Genomic DNA, 23,088 nt, shown 5'->3' with positions numbered 1-23,088 from the left:
TTCTGATATGATTACATTTTACAACAGGGGGTATTTATAATCCTTTCCTTTATTCTCCAACACTGCTGTACCCTAATGCTGTTTAATGAGCTGTCGCTCTGTAGTCAGAAGCTAACACTCTGGATGTTAGCCAGCAATTTCCATACTTACATGCTCGGAGATGTGTTCTTACATCGCCTTTTGGCCAGAGCCCAGGGCTAGTCCTTGCCTTGATTTCACACATTTATCAATTAGGAGTTAACAGCATGCCTGGCAACTTCTGTGTAATTGCCAGCTTGAAATATTTGGATATAAAGCAGAGCTCCAGAGACCTGGAAGTTGTTCTAAACACAAGACCGTGCATACTGCTCTTCAGCAAGCCCCTCTGTACTCTTCCCAGTCTTTTACCTTTAAGGTTACACCCCTGTGGAGCTCACTTCAGTCCCATGCCAAGAATTTGTAGTAGAGTCCACTGTACTGATTGTAGCCTTTACCCAGGCCCATGCAAATTGTCTGATTCTCAAATACAAACCCTCTGTAGCAGTGGGGCATTGATTTCATAGGATCATGGGCCAAACACAGTCTATTGACCTTAATAGTCCCCTGCTCTAATTGGGCAGTGGGTACATGTGCCCACTGAACCTGCTGGCCTTATTATAGCCTGCCACCACTCTGCCCAGCAAGTTGATTCACAGCAGAATCATTATAAAGCTCACAGCTGAATCTATTACCATGGCCTGGTCGCATCTCGTAGTTAACTGGATCTGACATTTTTATTCATACTGCTGCACTGCATAGAAACCAGATTACAGCGCTGATCAAGGCCACCCCCTTGTGGCAGCTGTGTGTAACACATGCAGTCATTGATTTATGCCCTAAATGTGCAAGGCTTAGCAAATACTGGGCTGTGCAGCACTAGAAGTATGTCACTTCATTAAACATGGGTTTGTTAAGACATACCTCATTTGGCCACCAATATAATGAGCCAAGTTTGTCAGGTATCATACACGGTCCAATAACAGCCACAGAAATTACTATGGGCATCTTCAGCCTTGGATTGCGCACCCTGACCCAATGCCAGCAGTATGAGTCAGTCTCTGTGCAGGAAAGGGTTCAGGTTTTCCATAGAAAATAAAGACTAAGTAGATAGGGCCATGCCAGTGAAATCTTTATTGCATACAGTAGGAACTTGTGTGTACTGCACCGGCTGTGCTCCATTCCATAGTCACAGGACACAGGTTAACCGACATCTCCATACATAGAGAAGATGTAGGTGGATGGATTATTATCATTCCAGTTTAATTGTGAAAGTTGCTGGGCATTTATACATTCAATAAGGTTACCTTCAGCCCCCCTTGTCATAAATCACAAGCCCCCACACACACTACCCCCCCAATCAAAAAGGAAAAATATTCCATTTATTTCTCATTTATTTACTATAATGCTCTGCATATCTGTATACATTCCCACAAGTGAGAACTGCCATGTTTGCTGAGAAAGTACATGGATTGACTATAGAAAACACAGAACTTTCTGTCTGTCTATTTCTATGGACTATGCATATGGCTGTAAGCTTCTACAGTACATTTAATTTTGTACTTATGTTGCAGTCTATGGGGTAGAGCGTCCATCCCAAGCAATATGGCTGCTCCCACTTTTGTGAACGCTCAGGCTGTATCTATGGCAGTCCTACTAGAGCGAGGCTGTGCAACAAGACTGGAATGGTCAGTATTGGAAGGCTATTTAAAACTTTGATAAAAAAAAAAAAGGCAAAATAAATATTAAAAATGTATTTTTAAAAAAAACAACACATTTTCATATTGAAACATTGCTAAATACAGCCTGTACTGCTCTGTCTGCCCAATATATGGAAGATAAATCCTCAGCAGGCAGGAATAGGTGTAGAATGAAATCGTGGATGCGTGTGGGTAACATTCACAGATATGCAAAGTTTCCCTGCCAATGAAATTAGAAAAACAACATTTTAAAAGGAAGCAGTTTCCATTTTGCAGCGGCCACTTCCTGTTCTAATAAACCACCTTCAAGCATGCATACTAAAGCTGATTACTAAGTCCAATCACTTGCATGGCTTCATTCACCCACCGTACTTCCATTTCATCACCCCACAATGGGTAAATGACAGAACTGTCCAATGAAGTCCATGGAACGGAAGGAAGTAGCTGAAAGCTCAAGTTATTCACTGTATTCCAGAGAAATCGTCTGTAATGCGTCTGTCCCTACAGACACATTAAACCTGGAACTTAATGCTGTCGCAGGTGTCAGCTCAACGTTGCCTCCTTCTGGAGAAGACGTGATATGTATTCAGGGGGAAAACAAAAGAAAAACTGACGGGATTTAAAAGTCATACAGTAAAAGCAGCAATTGGACTGGGAAGATTTCAACCACTTTTTTAGCTTGTTTTTCTGGTTAATTAAATCCATGATCCCCAAAGGTTTTAAGCAAATCAGGAGGTGAAAGGGAAAAAACCCAAAAACATAATAATTGTCTCTACGTGGTGCAAACCCTGGCAGTAGTCTATTAAGTCCTGTGCAGAAAAAGATGTCAGTTTGCTGCTCCCCTTTAAGTGATCTTTAGTATGTATAGTTTTTGAATGATTTGCCCTCTTCCTCTGACTCTTTCCAGTTCTCAAATAGGGGTCACCGACCCCATCTAAAAAAAACAACTGCTCTGTAAGGCTACAAATGTATTGCTATTGCTACTATTTATTACTCATCTTTCTATTCAGTCCTATGAATTCATATTCCAGTCTCTTATTCAAATCAAGGCATGGTTGCTAGGATAAGACCCTAGCAACAAGGTTGCTAAAACTGTAAACTGCTGCTGAATAAAAAGCTAAATAACTTAACAGAACAGAAAACGAATAAAATAATAATTGATAATAAAATTTGTCTCAGAATATCACTCTATACGTCATACTAAAAGTTAATTTTAAAGGTGAACAACCCCCTTTAACGAGTTCTCTTTTCACGCAATGAATAATATGCCTCCACAAAACCCCCTGAACTCGCCATTCAAAACAGGACCAGCCTGCACTACCCTGTAGTAACTTGTGGCAGAGCTGTGTGAAAGTAACTTGCTGACAAAGACATTTCTAAGCAAGTGTGAACCAGTAACACAAATGAATGTGAAATTGCTAAGCGCTCCCAAAGACTTTACATTCAGTCAGTATGTTTGTGTTTCTAGTTCTTAAGACATTAGCAGTTTGTAAACAGAAACAAAAATGAATTTGAAGCAACAGTGCCATCTGCTAGTCATTTCAGCCAACTGGCTACAGTCGGCTGAAAATGCAATTCCTCAGAAAAGGAAAGTTTTGTGATGCTGCTCTGCTTAAAAATGACCAGAGGAATGGAAGGTGACTCTTTTCCCCTCACTAAAGTCATTTTGGAGAAGAGCAACAACACAAGACTTTCCTTTTCTGATGACATTCATTTTCAGTAGATGGAGCTGATGTATCAAATTCTTTTTATAAGCAGCTTAAAAATTGCTAACATCTTAAAGGAATTGTTCAGTATAAAAATTAAAACTGGGTAAATAGACAGGTTGTGCAAAATTAAAAATGTTTTCAATATAGTTAATTAACCAAAAATATAATGTATAAAGGCTGGAACTATATTAAAAACATTTTTTATTCTATCTATTTACACAGTTTTTATTTTTACACTGAACTGTTCCTTTAAAGGCTAGAAGAAAAAAAATGGAATCTACAAAGGCAACGCCTGCCATTGACCAACACACATCACCACACATATTCATAACATAATATTTACTACGCCTCTCTGCAGTTTCTACCCAGATATTCTGCCTTCCCTTTAAAGGGGTTGTTCACCTTTGCATTAACTTTTAGTATGACTTAGAGTGTGAGATTCTGAGATAATTTGCAATTCATTTTCATTTTTTATGGTTATGGGGTTATTTAGCCCTTTATTTAGTTGCTCTCCAGCTTGCAGTTTCAGCAATATGGTTGCTAGTGTCCAAATTTTCCTAGCAACCATGCATAAATTTGAATAAGAGACTGGAATATGAATAGAAAGACGAGTAATAAAAAGTAGCAATAACAATACATTTGTAGCCTTTTTCGGATGGAGTCAGTGATCCGCATTTGAAAGCTGGAAAGAGTCAGAAGAAGGCAAATAATTAAACACTATGAAAAAATAATGACGACCAATTGAAAAGTTGCTTACAATTGACCATTCTATCACATACTAAAAATGAACTTGAAGATGAACCACTCCTTTAACTTGTACACTGTTCTTAGCATTGTCTACAGCTCTAAAAATCCAGTAATCACAGTATAATAAACAAAACTATGCAAAGGGATGTGACCCAATAGCCCACACCAGAACAGGCTTTTAGGGTGGTACCACACATGGCATCCCCCCCCCACCGTACTTCTATTTCATCACCCACAGTGTTTCCTGTGGGTGATGGTTTCCCCCACAAAGGGTTAATGACAGAACTGTCCAATGAAGTCCTTGGAACGGAAGGAAGTAGCTGAAAGTTCAAGTTATTTGCTGTATTCCACAGAAATCTCTCTACAGACGCATTAATCCCGAAACGTAATGCTGCCGCAGGTGTCGGCTCAACTCTGCCAGCGGGATGGCACTCAGATCGCTTTCTTTTCCAAAGTCACCGAAGTTGCCTCACGAGGAAACTTCAGGCAACTATGGAAAGCCAAATTGATACGAGTGCCATCCCGCCGGAAAGATTAGTCGCCGAAGAAGAGGCAATTTTTTATGGGCGACTAATTTCCTGAAATAGCAGAGAGTGCCGCCACCACCCTTATATGTTATTCAGCACTGGACAATGGGATTGAATGCAGAACAGGCTCACGCCTCTGACAATGACAAAACCTCCCAACATAATCTCTTTAGTAACAGGGGCATTCTGATACTAAATCAGTATTTTCATTCAGTATAAAGTGCAGAGGTGCCTATATGCCCCATAAGGATATAAGCCCCCTAAAATACAGTTACCTTATAAACCAATAAAAGCAGGCTGAGCCCACTTAAGTTAGGCTGGTGGGACTCTTTCTTGGGGGTTGAGTGTAAAAATCTCTCTAGAGGAGTCCTCTAGGACTGCAGCAATGGTAGAATTTTTGGATAAATCCTTATCCATAAGGGTTTTGGAATTTCACTTTTTTTCCTGCAGTAAGTAGAACTGGAGAATGAAATATTATATCACTTGGGGGGGTGATCATTTGTTTGAACCCCTCCTCCTCAGTGGGGATAATGAATTACCTCCTACCCTGGGGGTTTCCCTGCCTCAGTGCACCGGCCTATGACCCTGATCACTTACCCTCTACCCTGGGTGTACTGTTCCTGACAAACGGTCACCTCCCTAGTGATACAATGTTTCCTTTTCCTTTAAATAGAACAGACTTCAGGATAAGAAGCAACAAGTGATGTGCTAATCCTGCCTCTCCCATCCTGACCTGGATGTGACACCATTACTGATATACCTGAACCTGATCTGCCCCTCTCTGATGTCACTGAAGGCAGCGTGACAGGGCAGGCACAAGTATATAAGTAAGCAATGACTGCCAGAAGATAGAGGTTACGGAACATGCTGATTAACTGGTTTCAGGCTGGAAACAAGTCTATTGGATTAGAATGATGAACTGAATCATGGCTCCCCTTCACCGCCCAGAGGATTACAGAAGCAACTACATTGTGTTGGTCTCTCCGCAGACATAATGAATATAAAACATGGACAAAGTAGAACATGCTCCTGATTATCCTCAGACTACAGGATGCCGTGAGCCAACCCAGGTCATGCATGAAATCGCCTTCCATTGTGGCACTCATATACCAGGAAGGCAAAATCACAGACAAGACACAAAGATGGAGAATACGAGACACGAGAGGAAATACTAGAGCACTCGGTGCAGCTTATTGCCATTGCTTTCTCACACGCTCTGCTAAAAAAAATAAATTAGAAAATAAAAAAAAAAAACACAAAAAAGTCCCTTTTTTAAAACCATTAATGTGCATGGATCCCATTTCTCTGACGTTCTGTCCGATGTAATACTTTGGTTTGCAAAAAAAAAAAAAAAATCCCTACTGGATAATCACATGCCAGGACTGCCGCGTCTCCCGACCAGCCAAACGTGATGAGTGTTCCACCCGTGTCACCATGACCGGCACCCCGATCGTCCCAGATGAGGCTCAAAGCTTGAATTTGCTAGTTTGAATCCTACTGTACATGTCTGGGGTCAGGGGGGTGTAGCGTCCTTGCTGGGAATCCAAGACATACAGTGCATCCTTAACAGAGTGCGGATTGAAGCCTTCATTCTTCATTTCCGTTTTCTGGAATTTGTAGGTCCCTGGAGATTGGAAAAACGAGGTGAAATGCAATATATAGCACAAACATATTCCACATTGCTTTACAGGGTTTATACATTATTCACATCAGTTCTTATCTGAATGGAGCATAGAATACAATGTCCTGATTCCAATAAACCTGTAATGCATGTTTTTGGAGTTGTGAGGTATGTCTGTTGAATACCCTTCTAGCTTCTCTCTGTCCAGCATAAATTAAAATAGCACAGCTTGCAGTTTGTAAACTTGCTACAACCTTCTCTAGCATCTCCTATAGTCTTTCTACTGTGTTATAATCACCTAACTAAAAGACAGAAAAGGGAATGGCAGCACTGGGTGCATAACTAAAGGCAAAGATTTTTCTTTGGTGAACAACCGATTTTAGAGAAATCCGACCAATCTGTCAAATTATCGTGAAGTTAGTGGGAATCGAACAATCGCACATTTTATGATTTTTCGTCCGACATCTGTCAGAAAACTGATCGGCCAGGTTAAAAAAGAAATTTTTGTTCCCAGTGCAATCTATCTATGTTTGCAGGGCCAAGCAGGCAGCTACCCTCAGTTTTCCTGGCAATATCGCCTAAAATGGTCTTTTTAGATAATGGAACATTTATCGTTTCGAGATAATCGTGGTTTCACGATAACAAAAATATCTTTTAAAGATCTTTACATCTAAGGCCAGCTTAAGGCAGCATATGAATTCCCCTGTACTAAAGAACAATTCAGCAGGAACAGTCCCCTAATTTGCTCATAGTCTGTTCAGAGAAATACCATAACACTATGGCAGCATAGGTATTCCCTTGTACTAAGCACAATTCAGCAGGAACATCCACCTAAGTTTGCACATAGTCTGTACAGAGAGATACCATAAAACTATGGCAGCATAGGTATTCCCCTGTACTAAGCACAATTCAGCAGCAACAGCCCCCTAAGTTTGCTTACAGTCTGTACAGAGAGATGCCATAAAACTATGGCAGCATAGGTATTCCCCTGTACTAAGCACAATTCAGCAGCAACAGCCCCCTAAGTTTGCTCACAGTCTGTACAGAGAGATACCATAAAACTATGGCAGCATAGGTATTCCCCTGTACTAAGCACAATTCAGCAGCAACAGCCCCCTAAGTTTTCTCACAGTCTGTACAGAGAGATGCCATAAAACTATGGCAGCATAGGTATTCCCCTGTACTAAGCACAATTCAGCAGCAACAGCCCCCTAAGTTTGCTCACAGTCTGTACAGAGAGATACCATAAAACTATGGCAGCATAGGTATTCCCCTGTACTAAGCGCAATTCAGCAGCAACAGCCCCCTAAGTTTGCTCACAGTCTGTACAGAGAGATCCCATAAAACTATGGCAGCATAGGTATTCCCCTGTACTAAGCACAATTCAGCAGCAACAGCCCCCTAAATTTGCTCATAGCCTGTACAGACTTACCACAAAACTGTGGTAACGTTTATATTTTCCATTAACAAGTGTGACACTGCAGTTCTTCTCAGGAAACTAGAAGAGGAAAGAAAAATGTGGCTCCTCCATCTTGATGGTTTCAGTAGTTGCTTTAACACACTCAGACCATTCTTACAAAGCCTTGCTGAAGAGCTCTTGGTTTGGATTGGGGTAATGATTGACTTGTCAGAGCTCAGGCAAGTTGTATAACAAGGCTCAGAAGATAAGAAATTGGGACTTTGATTCAGAGAACCTTGGCTGGATTCCAGGACCTATGCCACATTATTATTGGCTCAGTCTGGCATTTGTTATGCAATTTTGTAGTTGGGGTCACCAACTATAGCAAATGTAAGTTAAAGGAATTGTTCAGTGTAAAAATAAAAACTGGGTAAATAGATGGGCTGTGCAAAATAAAAAATGTTTCTAATATAGTTAGTTAGCCAAAAATGTAATCTATAAAGACTGGAGTGATTTGATGTATAACATGTCAGTCAGAACACTACTTCCTGCTTTTCAGCTCCCTTGGTTTACACTGACTGGTTACCCTGGCTACCAGGCAGTAACCAATCAGAGACTTGAAGGGAGGCCACATGGGTCATATCTGTTGCTTTTGAATCTGAGCTGAATGCTGAGGATCAATTACAAACTCACTGAACAGAAATGTACCATGTGGCCCCCCTTCAAGTCGCTGACTAACTCAGAGTTATAGAGCAGAAAAGCAGGAAGTTGGATTCTGGCTGTTTTATTAGACATCTGTTTCACTCCAGCTTTTATATATTACATTTTTGGCTAACTAACTATATTAGAAACATTTTTTATTTTGCACAGCCTATCTATTTACCCAGTTTTTATTTTCACACTGAACTATTCCTTTAAATCTTGTTAAAGTTTTATTCTAGGATTGAATAATGGAAATAGTAAAAGCTTAAGATTTTGCCGTCATTGCAGTTTTTTTTTTCATTCGGGTAGTTTATTGAATAAAGAGAATTACAGAGGATAATAAAAAATAAGCATGTTAAATATCAAATTGTCAATGACAATAATAGGCATATTGTATACATTTATTAAGGCATACAGGTGTATCCTACTACAATAGTATACCTTAGTAGGCTTTAGTAAGCCTTAGTAAAGGCTGGGGTCTCCCACCTAAAGAGATGTCCCAGCAAGATTTATTTATTCTAGCACCTTCTCCCTTTTCTATACACTCATAACTTAATATGCAGTGGGTTGTTGTGGGTGAAGGGGGTAAATGTCTATCCAGGAGCCCTAAATTTTATGAAATTTGGTGGGGACCCCCCCTTTGCATATACATTAGTTGCTCAGTACTACAGGTGTCCTTTACTGCCTGTTTCCATGTAGCGAAGGTGGGAGAAGCGACATTTCTCCAATTGAGTGATTAACCTCTTAGCTAGTAGTAGTGCCTCAAGGAGAAAAAAGTGACTGGTATTTGTTCAACTTAAGCACTTGCATTATGGCCAACATACAAGTTTTGGGTGTTCTAGGAATTGTCACCTGTAGTATAGCCTCTAAGGTATCTAGGATTTTCCTCCAATATGAGGAAAGTTTAGTGCAGTTCCACATCATGTGTAACAGTTCCCTTATCCAAGGCACATCTAGTACAAACGTCAGGGTTGTTGGCATTATTGCAATGAAGTCTGAAGTGAAGTGTAGTAAGCCCTATGGAGAATGTACAATTGAATCAGGTGTAGTCTGTAGTTGGGGGATACTAGCTAGGGGGATTCCTTCCACTCCTCACCCAGGATTAAGCCCAAATCCGCCTTCCATTTATTTCGTAGATCTTCTGAGCGATCCCAATGCATCTCTTGTTGTAACTTGGCATATACCATAGTGACCAGACCTTTAGTTTGTCCCCTCAAGCTGTGCTATCATTTTTCCCTAGGACCCAGCTAACAGGATTTACCGTAAAACCAGTTATTTGAGCCCAGAACAAATGTAGTACTCTGTGGTGTGACCCTTCCACCCACGTTGCTAGATGCTCCAACTATGTAACATAGTAAGTAAGGTTGAAAAAAGACACATGTCCATCGAGTTCAACCTTTTTTTTTTCTTTATATGCCGCCAGATAGTACAAGTATATATCTGGAAGGGCCAATCCAGCTTTATTTTTAGCTTGCATTAGTTTCTCTAGCTTTAACCTCGTCTGGAGTGGGCCCATATCAACTGGCGTAATATAGCATTTATTTTAGAGAAGTAGGATTTTGGTACCCATATAGGGGCTTGTTGCAGTATATAGACAAGCTTTGGTAAAATAATAATTTTTTATGAGATGTACCCAACCTGCGGGACCTACCGGGAGGTTAGTCCATGATTTAAGTTTTTGAGTCATCCAGTCAGTAAGTGGATCTAAGTTAAGAGTTAGGTGGTGTTGGGGTGAAGTTATAACTTTAACCCCCAGGTATGTAAGCTCTGGTACTACTTTGAAAGGAAAAGTAGTCATTGGTTCAGTAGATGGATCTAGCATAAGGGCAGTGGATTTAGCTTTGTTTATTACCAGGCCTGAAACAGCACTGAATTCTGTCAAAATATTCAGGGCATTGGTCAGCAATTCACCTTTATCCCCTAGGTTAGTTGAATGCGGTCTTCCCTATTACCCAATATAAACCCGGCTATGTTGTTATGTTATCAAATACCATAAATGTACACTAGTGTAGGCAATACCCTGTACTCATTTAAATTAGGGTATTTTTACCCTTTTATCCCTATTTGCCTCTCTTATTTATGGTCTACTCTTTCAACTGAGGCACTACTGGGTTCTTACTATATGTGAATCATGGCCTGAAGCATACTAAATGCCCAATTCTCTTCTTACCTGTCTTGTTCACCTCCGGCAATATTCGCAGGAAGACGGGATGTGCATAAGCGGGCAGTGATTTTTTCAGGTCCTTGGCAAACTTCTCAAGGTCACAGGCGCTGTTGGGGTCAGCGATGGCAGCCATTCCAGCCCTTCCTTCCGTTCCTTGAGAACGGAACAAATTGCCAATTAGAGCAAATAAAAATAAAGAGGTTATACAAGATGGTCCACAAGGATTAACCCCTAAATTCCAACCTAACTAGCCCAAGTCCCCTGAACAGTATTAGTCGGACTCTTTCTGTACTGCTGGATCTGACTCTTGAAACAATGTAACAGAAGACCTCTCTCCTTCAGCCAAGACTCCAGTTCCAAGAAAGCTTTGCACACTAGTGATGTGCGAGTAACTGTCTGTTACACTTACCTGGAATTTCCACGCCATAAACCACCACATCTGCTTGTCCCAACAACCGGCTTAGTGTACCCTCCACTTCAGTGGTTGACACGTTCTCTCCCTTCCATCGGAACGTGTCCCCAGTGCGATCGCGGAAATACATGTAACCCAGATCATCCATTACCAATACATCTCCTGCAAGGGGGGACATGTTACTAAAAAGCAAATTACTGACCGTGAAATAATTTTCAGACTAGGACACCTTTGATCCTGCAATTGCTGCCAACTACTTCTACATGTGCCTTCTGCACCATAGAGCACAATGTTCCGTATTGTATCAGGTGTATGGAACACAGGCTGCCAACATAAAACTCCCGTCTATCTCAAAAGCACAAGATGCTCTTTGGCCTGCTGTACATTTCCAGCTCACCTGTGAGATATGCCATATCCCCGCACTTGAAAACATCACTCGCAATCTTCTTGTTGGTTGCTCCCTCGTTTACATAGCCGTCAAATCTGCGCAGTGGGTCTGATTGAATAATACGACCAACTAGTTGGCCTGGTTCACCTGGGAAGGAAGAGTGGGGAGTTTTATGAAGATCTGCAAATTAAATGTATAGATATCATGCAACATATCCCAGACTATGGCTCCCACTCAGCTCTTCAGAAGTTTATCTTTGTCATTGAGTGTGATCATTAGGTCTCTTTTTCTCCCTTCTGGAAAGAAAATCCCATGTGTAACTATGTGCCGTGTTCTCACCTGGCTTGCATGGGATACAAAGACCTTGAGCATCACGAATAAGCTCCATTGTTTCCTCATTCACTTTCATCAGTCTTATGGGATACACAAAAGGCAGAATCCGGCTATTAAACCCACAGGCTCCCACCTGGAATGAAATACATAACACAAAAGCATTACACGCGGTGACTGCAGCCTTGTGCACTTGCTTCCCTCTGGCTTCCCCTGCAGAGAGGAGAGGCAACCGCTGTGATCACAACATGACTGGACATTCTACTGTCTCACACAGCCAGGGGAACCGGGTCTTATTGGGGCAATTCATAAATATTAGAAAGCTGCTCATCGAAACCCGTACACCTGCTGGGATGCCTTTACTTCTCCTTGAACAAAAAAATCTGCTGATTTCACCAATAAGCAATGAATTGATGGGAGAAAGGTTAATCATTTTAGATGCACACTGCATGACTGTAAAGGCAGCCATACATGATAAGATCCACTCGTGTGGCAAGATCGCCGATATGCCGACCAACGACAGGGCAATATCGGGTTAATCTGAACGTTCAGTACGAGGGAAATGGGCATAGATGGATCGTAGGACCGCGGGAAAATTCAAACCTGTCTGTTCGATACCTGATGATTTTTGGCCAGATATCGATCGGGGAGACCCTTTGGATGCCGCCACACATGGGCAGATAAGCTGCCAAATTGGTCTAAAGGACCAATAAGGGCAGCTTTAATCTGCTCAAGTATGGCCACCTTAAGACCCGATGCCAGAAACAAAACATGAATCTACCCTTTGGACATTTCTGGCATTTAGCTTGCAAGTGACAATAGACAAATAGGCAAAAAACAGGTAGAACATGCTGTGCATCCAGCAAGCTAAGCCGTGTCAATCAACATCTTGTTCTTACCCATCACAAATAGACACACTTACATGATTGTCAAAGTTGCCCAAGCTGCAGTTGCATTCAGTTGCTCCGTAGAACTCTGCTACCTGCGGAATTCGGAAGCGTGAGGTAAATTCTGCCCAGATTGCAGGGCGCAGCCCGTTCCCCAGAGCCATCCTCACACGGTGCTGAGACTCTGCTTCCCGCACTGGCTGGTTCAGGAGGTAGCGACAAATTTCCCCAATATACTGTACTATCTGTATGGGTGGCAAGTAGGAGGAGAGTTGGTTACCAACAAGAATCATACATAGAGCAACAACCATACTCAGGCTAAATGTCCTCTCTAAATACTAAATGCTATCTCTAAATACTATGCTATTTTTTTTTTTTGAGTGTTTTGCTCACCGTGCAGTTGTACTTGGCACAGTCATCCCAAAAACGAGAAGCAGAAAACTTCTTTTTAATGACGACAGTCAAACCGTGTAGGAGACACTGACCAATGCCCACAATGTTACCTGCAGGGACAAGGCACAAAACCAGATCAGATTTTGGTTACCAGTATATTGGTATTTAAAGAGAATGGACCAGTGACCAATGGATCAGTTGACTGCAGTTACAATAGTGGAAGCATATGTCGGATTGATTGTTCTACATTACTACACTGGAGCACGTAGGCACTATGGCTAAATATTAAAGGACAAGGAAAGTTATAAACTGAACAACCCACTCTCTCCAATACAGCCATGGGCCCACTTACCTTGAAATAAAAGGCATAACGGAGCAGCAGGGTTGATGACCGCTTCTAAACTTTTTTTTATTTATTATCAGACACAGGGGTGCGTGGCTGTATAAAAATGGAGAGTTGGTGCAAACCAGCTTTTTTTTTTTTTTTTTTTCTAAGGTTTTCTTTATTGATTTCAAACCTAACATAGAATTAATATGAAAGGAAGGGAGAAGGGAAGAGAGAAAAGAGAGGAAGAATGGATAGATAAAGGGGTGGGCATTCCCCTTATATGATGAACTGTATCCTAGAATACATAACTTAGTTGGCTACGTTCAGGTGCAGACCAGCTTTAAGTACGCATGCTCTGTCCTTGTCAGTTATTGCCACCAGACAGCTATGGATAGGAAGTCAAGGTTTCAGCCATGGTGGCCGTCAATCCCTATTGGAAACTGTACCCAGTTAATAGCTGGGATGGGGGAGCAGAACCATATTAGGGAGTGGGCCTTACATTTTATCCATGACTTTTGTTGTACATTAAGAAGGCACAGGGCATACAAGCAGGACAGTTAAGAAGGAAATCACATTCTCTGGCACTTAGGCTAGCTGATAATTGTCAATTCTAGTGCTCAGAAATGCCCACGAGCAACTAAGAGGAAGGGGGAAATTAGGATAATCCTTCTACATATCTACCTGCTGAGTGGTAAAGTGGAAGGCAGTCATATACAACATCATCAGAACGCATACTGAACCCGTAATGCACCAAGGCGGCCATTCGGAAGTACCTGGAGGAAGACACCATGTCAACACATGGAGAGGGATATTTGGATTGAACCGCTTGGCATTTGATAGAGAATTGCACTCACCTGCTATGTACTACAATTGCAGCTTTAGGGAGACCAGTAGTTCCAGATGTGTAGATGTAAAATAATTTATCTGTAAAGCAAAACTGGGGATTTTATTAACGATATAAAGCTATTGTCCCTGATTCTAATGAATAAAGCCTCAGTTTACAGAGTTTTTTGAAATTTAAAAAAAAAAGAAAAGCCCCACCTCTCCCTAGGGAAATTACAATGCCTGTTATCATTCACTCATTATAATGGCTGTGGTTGCCACGGTAGCAAATGATCTGCAAGACCAATGAGGTCCCAATCAGACACAAAAATACGGCTCAATAAAGTACTTATATTAGGACAATTTCCTTAAATTATGTATTAGGCTTGAGAGCGAGTCTGTAATTATGAGCGGAGTTAAATCATTTCTGTGCTGCAAACCCAACGACATGGAGGCCGATGGCATGCAGCAGTTTGGTGGCCTTTGCCTGTTATGTTCTCTCCTGTTCCCCATATGGCATAAAAAAAAGTACACAAATCACCCCTTTTGATCAATGGGAAATCCAAGCCCAGCACAGGTGATTGTCATCAAAGAAGAGCGTCAGCGATTTTGGAGGTGATTCCAGCTGAAATCATTGGGTAGTGGAGTCATAATAGGAGGCATTTAGAGCAGATGTATATCTCTATGTGGGCCATAATTATAAAGATGGTCTCCACTATTTTGGATTTGGCTGAACCCCCGAATCCTTTGTGAAAGATTCAGCCTTATACCGAACCTAATCCGAACCCCAATTTGCATATGCAAATCAGTAAGGTGAAGGGGAAAAGAAAGCAGCGATCAGCCAAAAATCTTTTTACTTCCTTGTTTTGTGACAAAAGGTCACATGATTTAAAGGATTTGGTTCGGCCGGGCACAAGGATTCAGCCAAATCCTGCTGAAAATGGCCGAATACCGAACCAAATCCTGGATTATTGGGCAGCATGGCTGATTTTGACCGACATGCATGATTTTTTGGGCTTGTACGGCATGTTGGGTGGGCAGATTTGACAGATCACCCCACAATCCTATAAAATCAATCTATACAAATATTATCAGTCCTTTTCTCAAAGCAGATTTGGAAGTTGCAGAGGCCATAGCTGCATTTTTGGCCAAATAAACACACAATGCTATTTGGCTGATTGGGTAATAGTATAGCTGGCCAATTGGAGCTCAATGGCCTTCAGAAGGACCGAAAAGGCTGGCCCTTGCCAACAGGTCTCGGGGTCACACAGAACTAAAACAGAAGAATGTTTAGATATTAGATTTTCTGTACCTGTAAAGCTGCGGCCCGGGCCCTTTGGAGGATGGCGAGATGCACTTTGCAAGATGGAATCGAGGAATTCAGTGCCAACAGGAACAGTTTTGGAATCACCTTCTCCAAAGCAGTAAAGGTGGACTGGTTTTCCCATCAAGGAGTGGACATCACACATGGCTGAAACATTAAACTGAATTTCATTAATAATAGTATAGACCTGTTTCCCCAATATGCAATAAACCAAACTGTGTGCCAGAAAAAGGTTTTGGGGTTAGGCCTTAAGCAATCATGGGAGGTCACAACCTTAGCCCTGCAGTTAATCTTGACCCTCCCCTTCTCCACCGGACTACAGCCATTGGCTTGACCCTCACCTTCTCCACTGGACTACAGCCATTGGCTTAAATATACCCCATTTACACCTCCTCACCTTGGGACATCTCTTTCCCAAAAATGACCGCTTTGGAGTTGGAGACGCTGAAGCAGTATTCCAAGGCATCCAACCGCAAGTTGAAGTTAATCAGGGCAGCCTCCACCCCGATTTTGGCCATACCCAACCAGAGACCAACATACTCATTACAGTTCTCCATAAAGAGTGCAATGACATCGCCGGAACGGAAGCCCTCAGCATGCAGGAAGTTGGCCACCGCATTGGAGAACTCATCGAGCTCCCTGAATGTCCATGAGGCTCCTGTTCCTTCGAAAATGAGAGCGGTTTTGTTAGGGTGGCGTTTCACGCACTCGTGGAATATGTCAGGGATTGTGTTTCTCTCACGCAGGTGCTTTCTCACTTGAAGCTTCACCCTCACCAAGGTAAAGGCTCCCCTGTTCAGAAGAGAGTTTGTTTATACAGTGGCCATTTCAATTAATTCCTACTGGGCCTCTTATGAAACTAAATTTCAGCTCCTGGCTTGGGAATAACATATCCCCTTCCTAATAAACTGTGCCTCTGCCCTCCATGTCTTGGGTCTCAGTAACAAAGTCCAGCTTTTATCTTGTGTTCAGACATATATTAGAAAACCGAGTCCAAGGGCGCACAGGATTGAACAAACAAATGGATTTATGACAGGGACCAAAGGGTACAGCACTTGGTATGTCAATGGCACACATATATACCAAGAAATCTAATAAATGTGATATATGAAAAGTCTATTTCCTTAATGGGGAAGTTTACCTTATTTTTTTGGTAGTAGAGTGGTGTCCTTAATTTGCAATCAGTCTTTTTTTTTTTATAATTATCAATATTTCTGTTATGTCTAAGGTTGGAACTATCTGGTTACTACTAAAGCTTAATTGCCATAGCAACCAGGCAGCAGTTTGGAACCCAAAAGGCAAATGGCACACATGGTGTTTTCCCATTGGTGTATTTCAACTGGTTGACAAATGTCTGGTAGCTCCCTATGCCTCCTGTCATTGGCATAATTGGTGATGGGGTTTTCTGACCTAAAATGGTCATCTGTGGTGGTAACCGGTAGTCTCCTTTTATGTCAATGACAGCATGGACATGTAGAAGAATTAGGCGTATTTCCACTGGCGGAGATACACTATGTGCCATTGACGAAAGGAAGGATGAATAGGAAAGGACCAGGATAGATCACGGAAAATGCCTGAATTAATAATGCTTAAATCACTCATAATTATAATTATCATTATGATCTGCTAGAAACGGACAGTTTATCATAGTGCCCACTGTGCAACTCTCCAGAACAATTTAAACAGCTTGGGATGAATTCAAGAGATTGAGGACATCAATGATAGTTCAGGTGTTTCGAGACCTGCAAATGGGAAGAGGCACTGCATGAAGGCCTGGCGGGTCTCTGTGTACTTGAAATACCAGGATGTACTTTGAACCCCTGGGCCCTGTTCCTTGCCCTTTAATATCAAAGTGGGAGCCATGGGTAATGGGTTGGGGACACTACTTACCAGAGGTCCCTTCTTATGGTCTTGTAGAAAATCCTCATGAATTTCCATCCTCCAGAGCCGAGGTAGAAGACCAGTACTGCGCCAACAGACTGAAACCATGGCAGCCCCAGTGCCTTCTTGAGCAGCAAGAGAAGAGCCGTGCAAGAGGCCACGCGTAGCATCCTCCTGCAGATCCAAACAGGTCTGTGAGCAGAGCTGGGACTTTAGCCCTTGTATAGCAACCTCACTCCTCCCACACTCACACGTCCCAACCCCACACTTGTGAAACGTGCTCCCAGGGCAAAGCCAGTGCTACCCAGGCTGAATGCCAGCTGTATGGCCCCTTGCCATAGGAAGAAGCAAGAATCCTAGAAAGTTGGAGCGGCATGTTCCAGAGCCGTTTGTATCTTTCCCTGTACAGAACATACAATACAAAAAATAACTTGTCCCTCCATGACCGATTACTCTTTCCACAATCATCTTTCTAAGCATCAGGTGCCCGTACTATACGAGGGTATAGCTTATTGTGTGCCCAGAACATTCCTTCCCTGTATATTTGTATTTATATATATATGGGAGGGATGTGCCATATTGTTTCCCTTAGACAGTACAGTATGAGGTTATAGCTTATTTTGTGCCCAGAACATTCCTTCTGTGTATATTTGTATTAATACATATGGGAGGAGGGAGGTGCCATATTGTTTCCATTAGACAGTACAGTATGAGGATATAGCTTACTGTGTGCCCATTCCTTCTCTGCATATTTGTATGTAAACATGTAGTACGTCCGGTCATTGGCCCACTGGAAAGGGCAGGCTGGACCTTACCGTTTTATAAAATTAGGAAAAGTGACAGAGCAGTAGAGGCATTTTGATTGGTGCTACACTCTATTGGAGGCCAGTGCTATTGCCATGGAATACATTTAAATGGGTTTAAAAAGAAAAAGATACCCCAGCATGGAACTGTTCTGCTGTTAAACTCAGCTTTCCAAATAATTATCTAAACAATGAAATATGCATGCGGCCATGTGCGGTTCCGTGGGGCTGGATTGCTGGCAGAGTGACTGGCTGCAGCTCCGGCACATGAAACATTAATGTGGGGTTTTTTTAAGCTGTGCTGCTTGGGTTGTGTGTATCCTTGGGGAACCGTATCAAAGGCTACAGTCCTGTTAAACACAACACTCTGTTATCCCTGTACAGCTGTCACACTGACAATAGGATTGTGCCAAGAAGCCAATAGGACAGCGCAGCTGCACAGGCATCCAATCAAATGATTTAAAGGCAAAAAGGAATGGAGATTTAAATTGACCTTCACAGCTGTGCCAAGATACACAGTGACCCCCCCCACACACACACACTCTTCGTCATAAATGGAAACTCCACCCCCAAAACCTGTCTTTACATAATGAATGAAAATGGAATTTGAAGCAACCTTCCCATAGACATTCGATAGACTTCTTTTAAGTAATGTTTGCAAAATGTAATTGCTAATGAATTCAATATCAGTCTGGCTGTTTATTTTCTCTGCACTGCTGGCTCTGACACATGTAACAATGTAGCAAAAGCCAGCTGATTAACAAACATGGAGGAGAATGGACTTGTGTGCAATGTTTCAAATAATTCCTGGACTGGCACTTCCAATCATAATGTTTAGTCTCTTTATTTTATATACACATCACAAAATGTGTATGAGAATAGCAATCACATGGTTATGGCAGGCAATATTCTATCAAACAGGGCGCAATTTCACTGCCACTACTGTTTAGGGGATTAAACAGTTGCTGTTCCCTCTCTGCCTGTTATTGCTATGCTATTTAATTTGAAACGCCATGTGAAGCACATTAAGCAGTGACAGGTGGCCCTCCTCTCAAATATGTGGTGCTTCTGATTCAATAATATTAGAGATGGTGACAGGTGGAGAGGGTAGAAGCAGTGGTTAATGTGCCTGTATAGCAGGGGTGCCCAAAAAGTAGATTGGGATCTACCAGAAGACCTTTGTACCCCCTCTTGTAAATTATAAGGAAATTATAAGTTACCTCGGAGTTTCATGACCATATAAAAACACGAGGCCGAAGGCCAAGTGTTTTTATACAGGTCATGGAACTCCGAGGTAACTTCTAAAATCCACATATTTTGCAACTGGGGGTACTTTATTTATTATAATATACACATTTCAGTGACTCATGTGACAGAAATGACATCAGAACTCACCGTTTATAACTGATGACATCAGAACTTACCATTTATAAGTTTATAATTTACAAGATATTCATGGGTTTTGTGTATTATATATATATATATGTATATATATATATATATATATATATACACACACACACACACACACACACACACACACACACACACACACAGAGAAAGAATGTTTTGGGCACACAATAAGCTATACCCTCATACTTTAGGGTCTAAGGGAAACAATACTCCAACTGTCATTTAAATGTATAATTTGAAATTTTCAGAAAAAGTATGTTTTGTGCATAAAAGCACACATCTTCTAATTCTATTGAAAGCAACAAATATAAATAACTCCCCCCCACACACACACAAACTTATAAAAAGGATATTCCCCCCATCACCACTGTGATTCAAGCAGGGAGAAAATATGTTATCGACACAAACTCAGTCTTGCACAATAAGCTAATTGTAGGCTGAACAATGCTACATAATAAGAGAGTGAGCGTGGGAGTGAAGGAATATCATCGCATACGCCTTTTCATTAATACAAATATATTGTTCCGTGCCATACACTAAGCAGTTGTGCCGATTGAAACTGGGTTAGGGGTAAGCGTGGCTTCTCCACCACTGTGTGACTGTGTTGTGAAATAAGCAGACGTTGTCCAGTGACTCACGCAACTACAATGGGCCAACGTTAATCCATCATGCACTGACATGTAGGGGAGAGGTGATACTGTGCATGAATGAAAGGGTCAATAAAGGGCAAGCCCATCATCCTGCCACTGTTGGGCAAATTTGGGCTAAGTTTTACCTTTGCTCTATATTCTCAGTGCATGTTATCTATAGACAGTGAAAGACATAATTATTAAGAGGTCAACCCTATTTAAGCACACAGGACAATAGCAGCACCTAGAGCCAGACTTAAACCTCAAAGGAACAGTAACACAAAAAATGAAAGTGCTTTAAAGGCAGAATAAACAGTAGAGAACAGATAAGTACGAATATAATTTATAAAAAAAAAAGGTGCTGTTTAGCCATGGGGCCAGCCATTCAAGCACAGGATACATAGTAGATAACAGATAAAACAATGGGATTCTACAGAACGTATCTGTTATCTACCGTGTATCCTGTGCTTGCATAGCTGCTCCCATGGCTACACAGCAGCTTGTTTATATAAACTATAGTTGTGTTTCTGAAGCAAACACCCCAGTTGTACCAGGGCAACTCTGCATTACGCCATTCCTTTAAAACACATATTTTGTGGTGTCACTGTTGCTTTGAGGGAATAGCCCCAAACCACTGGACTTGGCTACTGACGAAACAGCTTTTAGTAGTCTGCCAAGGAACAAGAAGCTACTGGCACTGCCTATCACACATACCAACTCATCTCTGGATAAACAGAGGTAGAAGATCTATTGCATATATGACATATCTCCCCTCTGACCCCATAATGCCACGTAATCCTACTATAAAATAGGCAGCCTATGGCACTGCAGCTGCTAGCGAACTACAACACCCAGCATGCTCTATGCTGACGGGGTATGGAAGCTCCGCAACAGCTAATGCGTCCCTATCCCTGTAACCTGCTGTCCCCTTGCTGCCAATGTCACCGATCACCATGGTGATACTCGCCGTAACATGCAGGACTCACCTTCAGCTCAAGGGGCGGCGGTGCAGTACTTCAATGGAAGCTCCTTCCCGCAGCCTCCTGCCTGCTTCTCCCTCCCCAGCTCCGCAGATCCGGCTTTCAGACCCTGACACCGCCCGGCGTGTAAAGACCCTTCCGGGAGCACCCAGTCAGGTGACTTTCCCAAACCCCGCCTCCCTGCGCTACATGTGCTACATTCCAAAGGCATGCTGGGATGGGAAATTCTGACAGGAACCATAAAAACCGGAAGTAAATAACCAAACGCTTCCATGAATGCCTGACTATTTATTTATCCTTCCATTATGTGGATGTTTTAACTGGTTAAATATATCAGAGGTGACTGTTTTCCGTCACATAAAGATAAAATATTTGTTATTTTTGTGAATATTAAATGGAAGCAGTGGTATTTTGAGAAATTGCAATTGGTGTTCATTTTGTTTTGTATATAATTTCTTCACCAGCTCTCCAGTTTGGAATGTCTGCCACTGTCTGGTTGCTATGGTTCCATTTGCCCTAGCAACCAGGCTGTGGTGCGAAGCAGAGACTGGATAATTGGACAGAATAGAAAGTAATAATTGTTACCAGTAAAATTGTAGTTGCACCATGTTACATATCAATACACTCTAATGCTGACGGCTGTATAGGCACCCCTGTTTTTTACCCACTGGTAACCTTCTTAATGTTCAATATAGAAAATAGTCCAATATAGAAAATGACCGCGCCTCCTGTTCCTGATAAAGGGAGGGCGACTCCCTTCCAATACTCTAATCGTGTACCCCTCTTAGGGTTGCTACCTGTCTGGTTTTGATCCGGAAAGCCTTGTTCTTTGAAGGGCTTCCTGGGTCAAACCTGCCTGCCCGGTTTTCCAAATCAGGTGATCGGCCAATTGCCACCTAATAGCTGCAAACCTTCTGCGTCATGGACCCCCCTCCTGCCCAGAATTCCACGGGACAGAAGCTGGCAACCCTAACCCCTCTTCAGATTTAAATTAAGCTGCAAGTAGTGGCAGTCTTGGGCTGGGGTTTGTTTAAAGGAGAAGTAAAGCCTAACTAAAGAAGTAGGTAAAAATGTTGTACATTATGTTTTGTGCTTCTGTACCAGCCCAGGGCAACCACAGCCCTTTAGCAGTAAAGATCTCCAAAGATGCCCCAGTAGCTCCCCATCTTCTTTTCTGCTGATTCACTGCACATGCTCTGTGCTGCTGTCACTTACTGAGCTTTCGGGGACAATATACAGTACACATAGAATATAAATGTTACAATATAAGGCTGATTAGTAAATAATACAGATAATTACTACATGGCAGCACAGAAACAGTGCAACTAGTATCAGCATTTAATAATCAGCCCTGTAGCATCAGCTTATATTACAGACAAACCTCATTTCCTGCTGGATACAGTGTCGGACTGGCCCACTGGAATACCAGGAAAACTCCCGGTGGGCCCAGGTGTCAGTGGGGCCTCTTGCTTTTAACCAATTGGCCTATTTTATGGTCATTCCCTATTTCTTTTTAGGAAAAAAGAGGCTTAATAATGGAACAATAGAGTATAGTAAGTAGATATAAAAGAGAATAAAGAGGTTAAGTAAGTAGAGGAGGAATAATTTTTTGGAAAGTGGGTCCACGGTCTAAGGTTTTCTGGTGGGCCCCTGGCATCCCAGTCCAACACTGGCTGGATAATTAGTGACGACCCCTAAGCTTAGCTTCTCAACAGCTGCTCAGAGCCCACTGAACATGTGAGTGTCACAGACACTTTCCAAGATGGTGACCCTCCTGTGACAAGTTTACAGTCCTGGATCATTGCTGCTGTTGCCAAGCTGAAACTTTTTTTTTTTTTTAAAAGGTTTTATTTTCAAGCTTGATACATCCGTGAAAAAAAAACAGTATTAAACAGTTCAAATTTACACCAATCT

At 41.9% G+C, this 23,088-nt stretch overlaps 1 protein-coding gene across 2 annotated transcripts; it reads right to left on the bottom strand.

Moving 5' to 3' along the window:
- Positions 1-5,875: 5,875 nt before the first annotated feature.
- Positions 5,876-21,350, bottom strand: slc27a4.S (solute carrier family 27 member 4 S homeolog). Of its 2 annotated transcripts, none has more exons than XM_018232667.2 (13): positions 21,181-21,350; positions 17,359-17,541; positions 15,866-16,260; positions 15,457-15,615; positions 14,177-14,246; positions 14,004-14,095; positions 12,995-13,104; positions 12,637-12,846; positions 11,724-11,850; positions 11,394-11,531; positions 10,994-11,158; positions 10,591-10,737; positions 5,876-6,322 (listed from the first exon to the last, which is right to left on the bottom strand). In XM_018232667.2, exons 2-13 carry the CDS (start codon positions 17,517-17,519, stop codon positions 6,165-6,167), a joined length of 1,932 nt encoding a protein of 643 aa, XP_018088156.1. In that variant the 5' UTR covers positions 17,520-17,541; positions 21,181-21,350; the 3' UTR covers positions 5,876-6,164. The 2 variants fall into 2 exon arrangements, with proteins under 2 accessions (XP_018088156.1, XP_018088155.1); XM_018232666.2 differs by having other exon boundaries at positions 17,359-17,523; positions 21,181-21,349.
- Positions 21,351-23,088: the final 1,738 nt, after the last annotated feature.

This window comes from Xenopus laevis, chromosome 8S (assembly GCF_017654675.1).
Source record: "Xenopus laevis strain J_2021 chromosome 8S, Xenopus_laevis_v10.1, whole genome shotgun sequence".
Classification (NCBI taxonomy): Eukaryota; Metazoa; Chordata; class Amphibia; order Anura; family Pipidae; genus Xenopus; species Xenopus laevis.
Note: the sequence above shows the minus strand (reverse complement) of the source record. Positions and strands in the feature narration are given on the sequence as shown.

Excerpts from the sequence above, each read along its gene's own strand:
- slc27a4.S (XM_018232667.2), bottom strand. The coding sequence starts at position 17,519 with ATGCTACGCGTGGCCTCTTGCACGGCTCTTCTCTTGCTGCTCAAGAAG. Across the intron at positions 11,851-12,636 it reads TGGGCAACTTTGACAATCAT|GTGGGAGCCTGTGGGTTTAA; the intron begins GTAAGTGTGTCT and ends ATTTCATTCCAG. Across the intron at positions 11,532-11,723 it reads TTGTATCCCATGCAAGCCAG|GTGAACCAGGCCAACTAGTT; the intron begins GTGAGAACACGG and ends CTTCCTTCCCAG.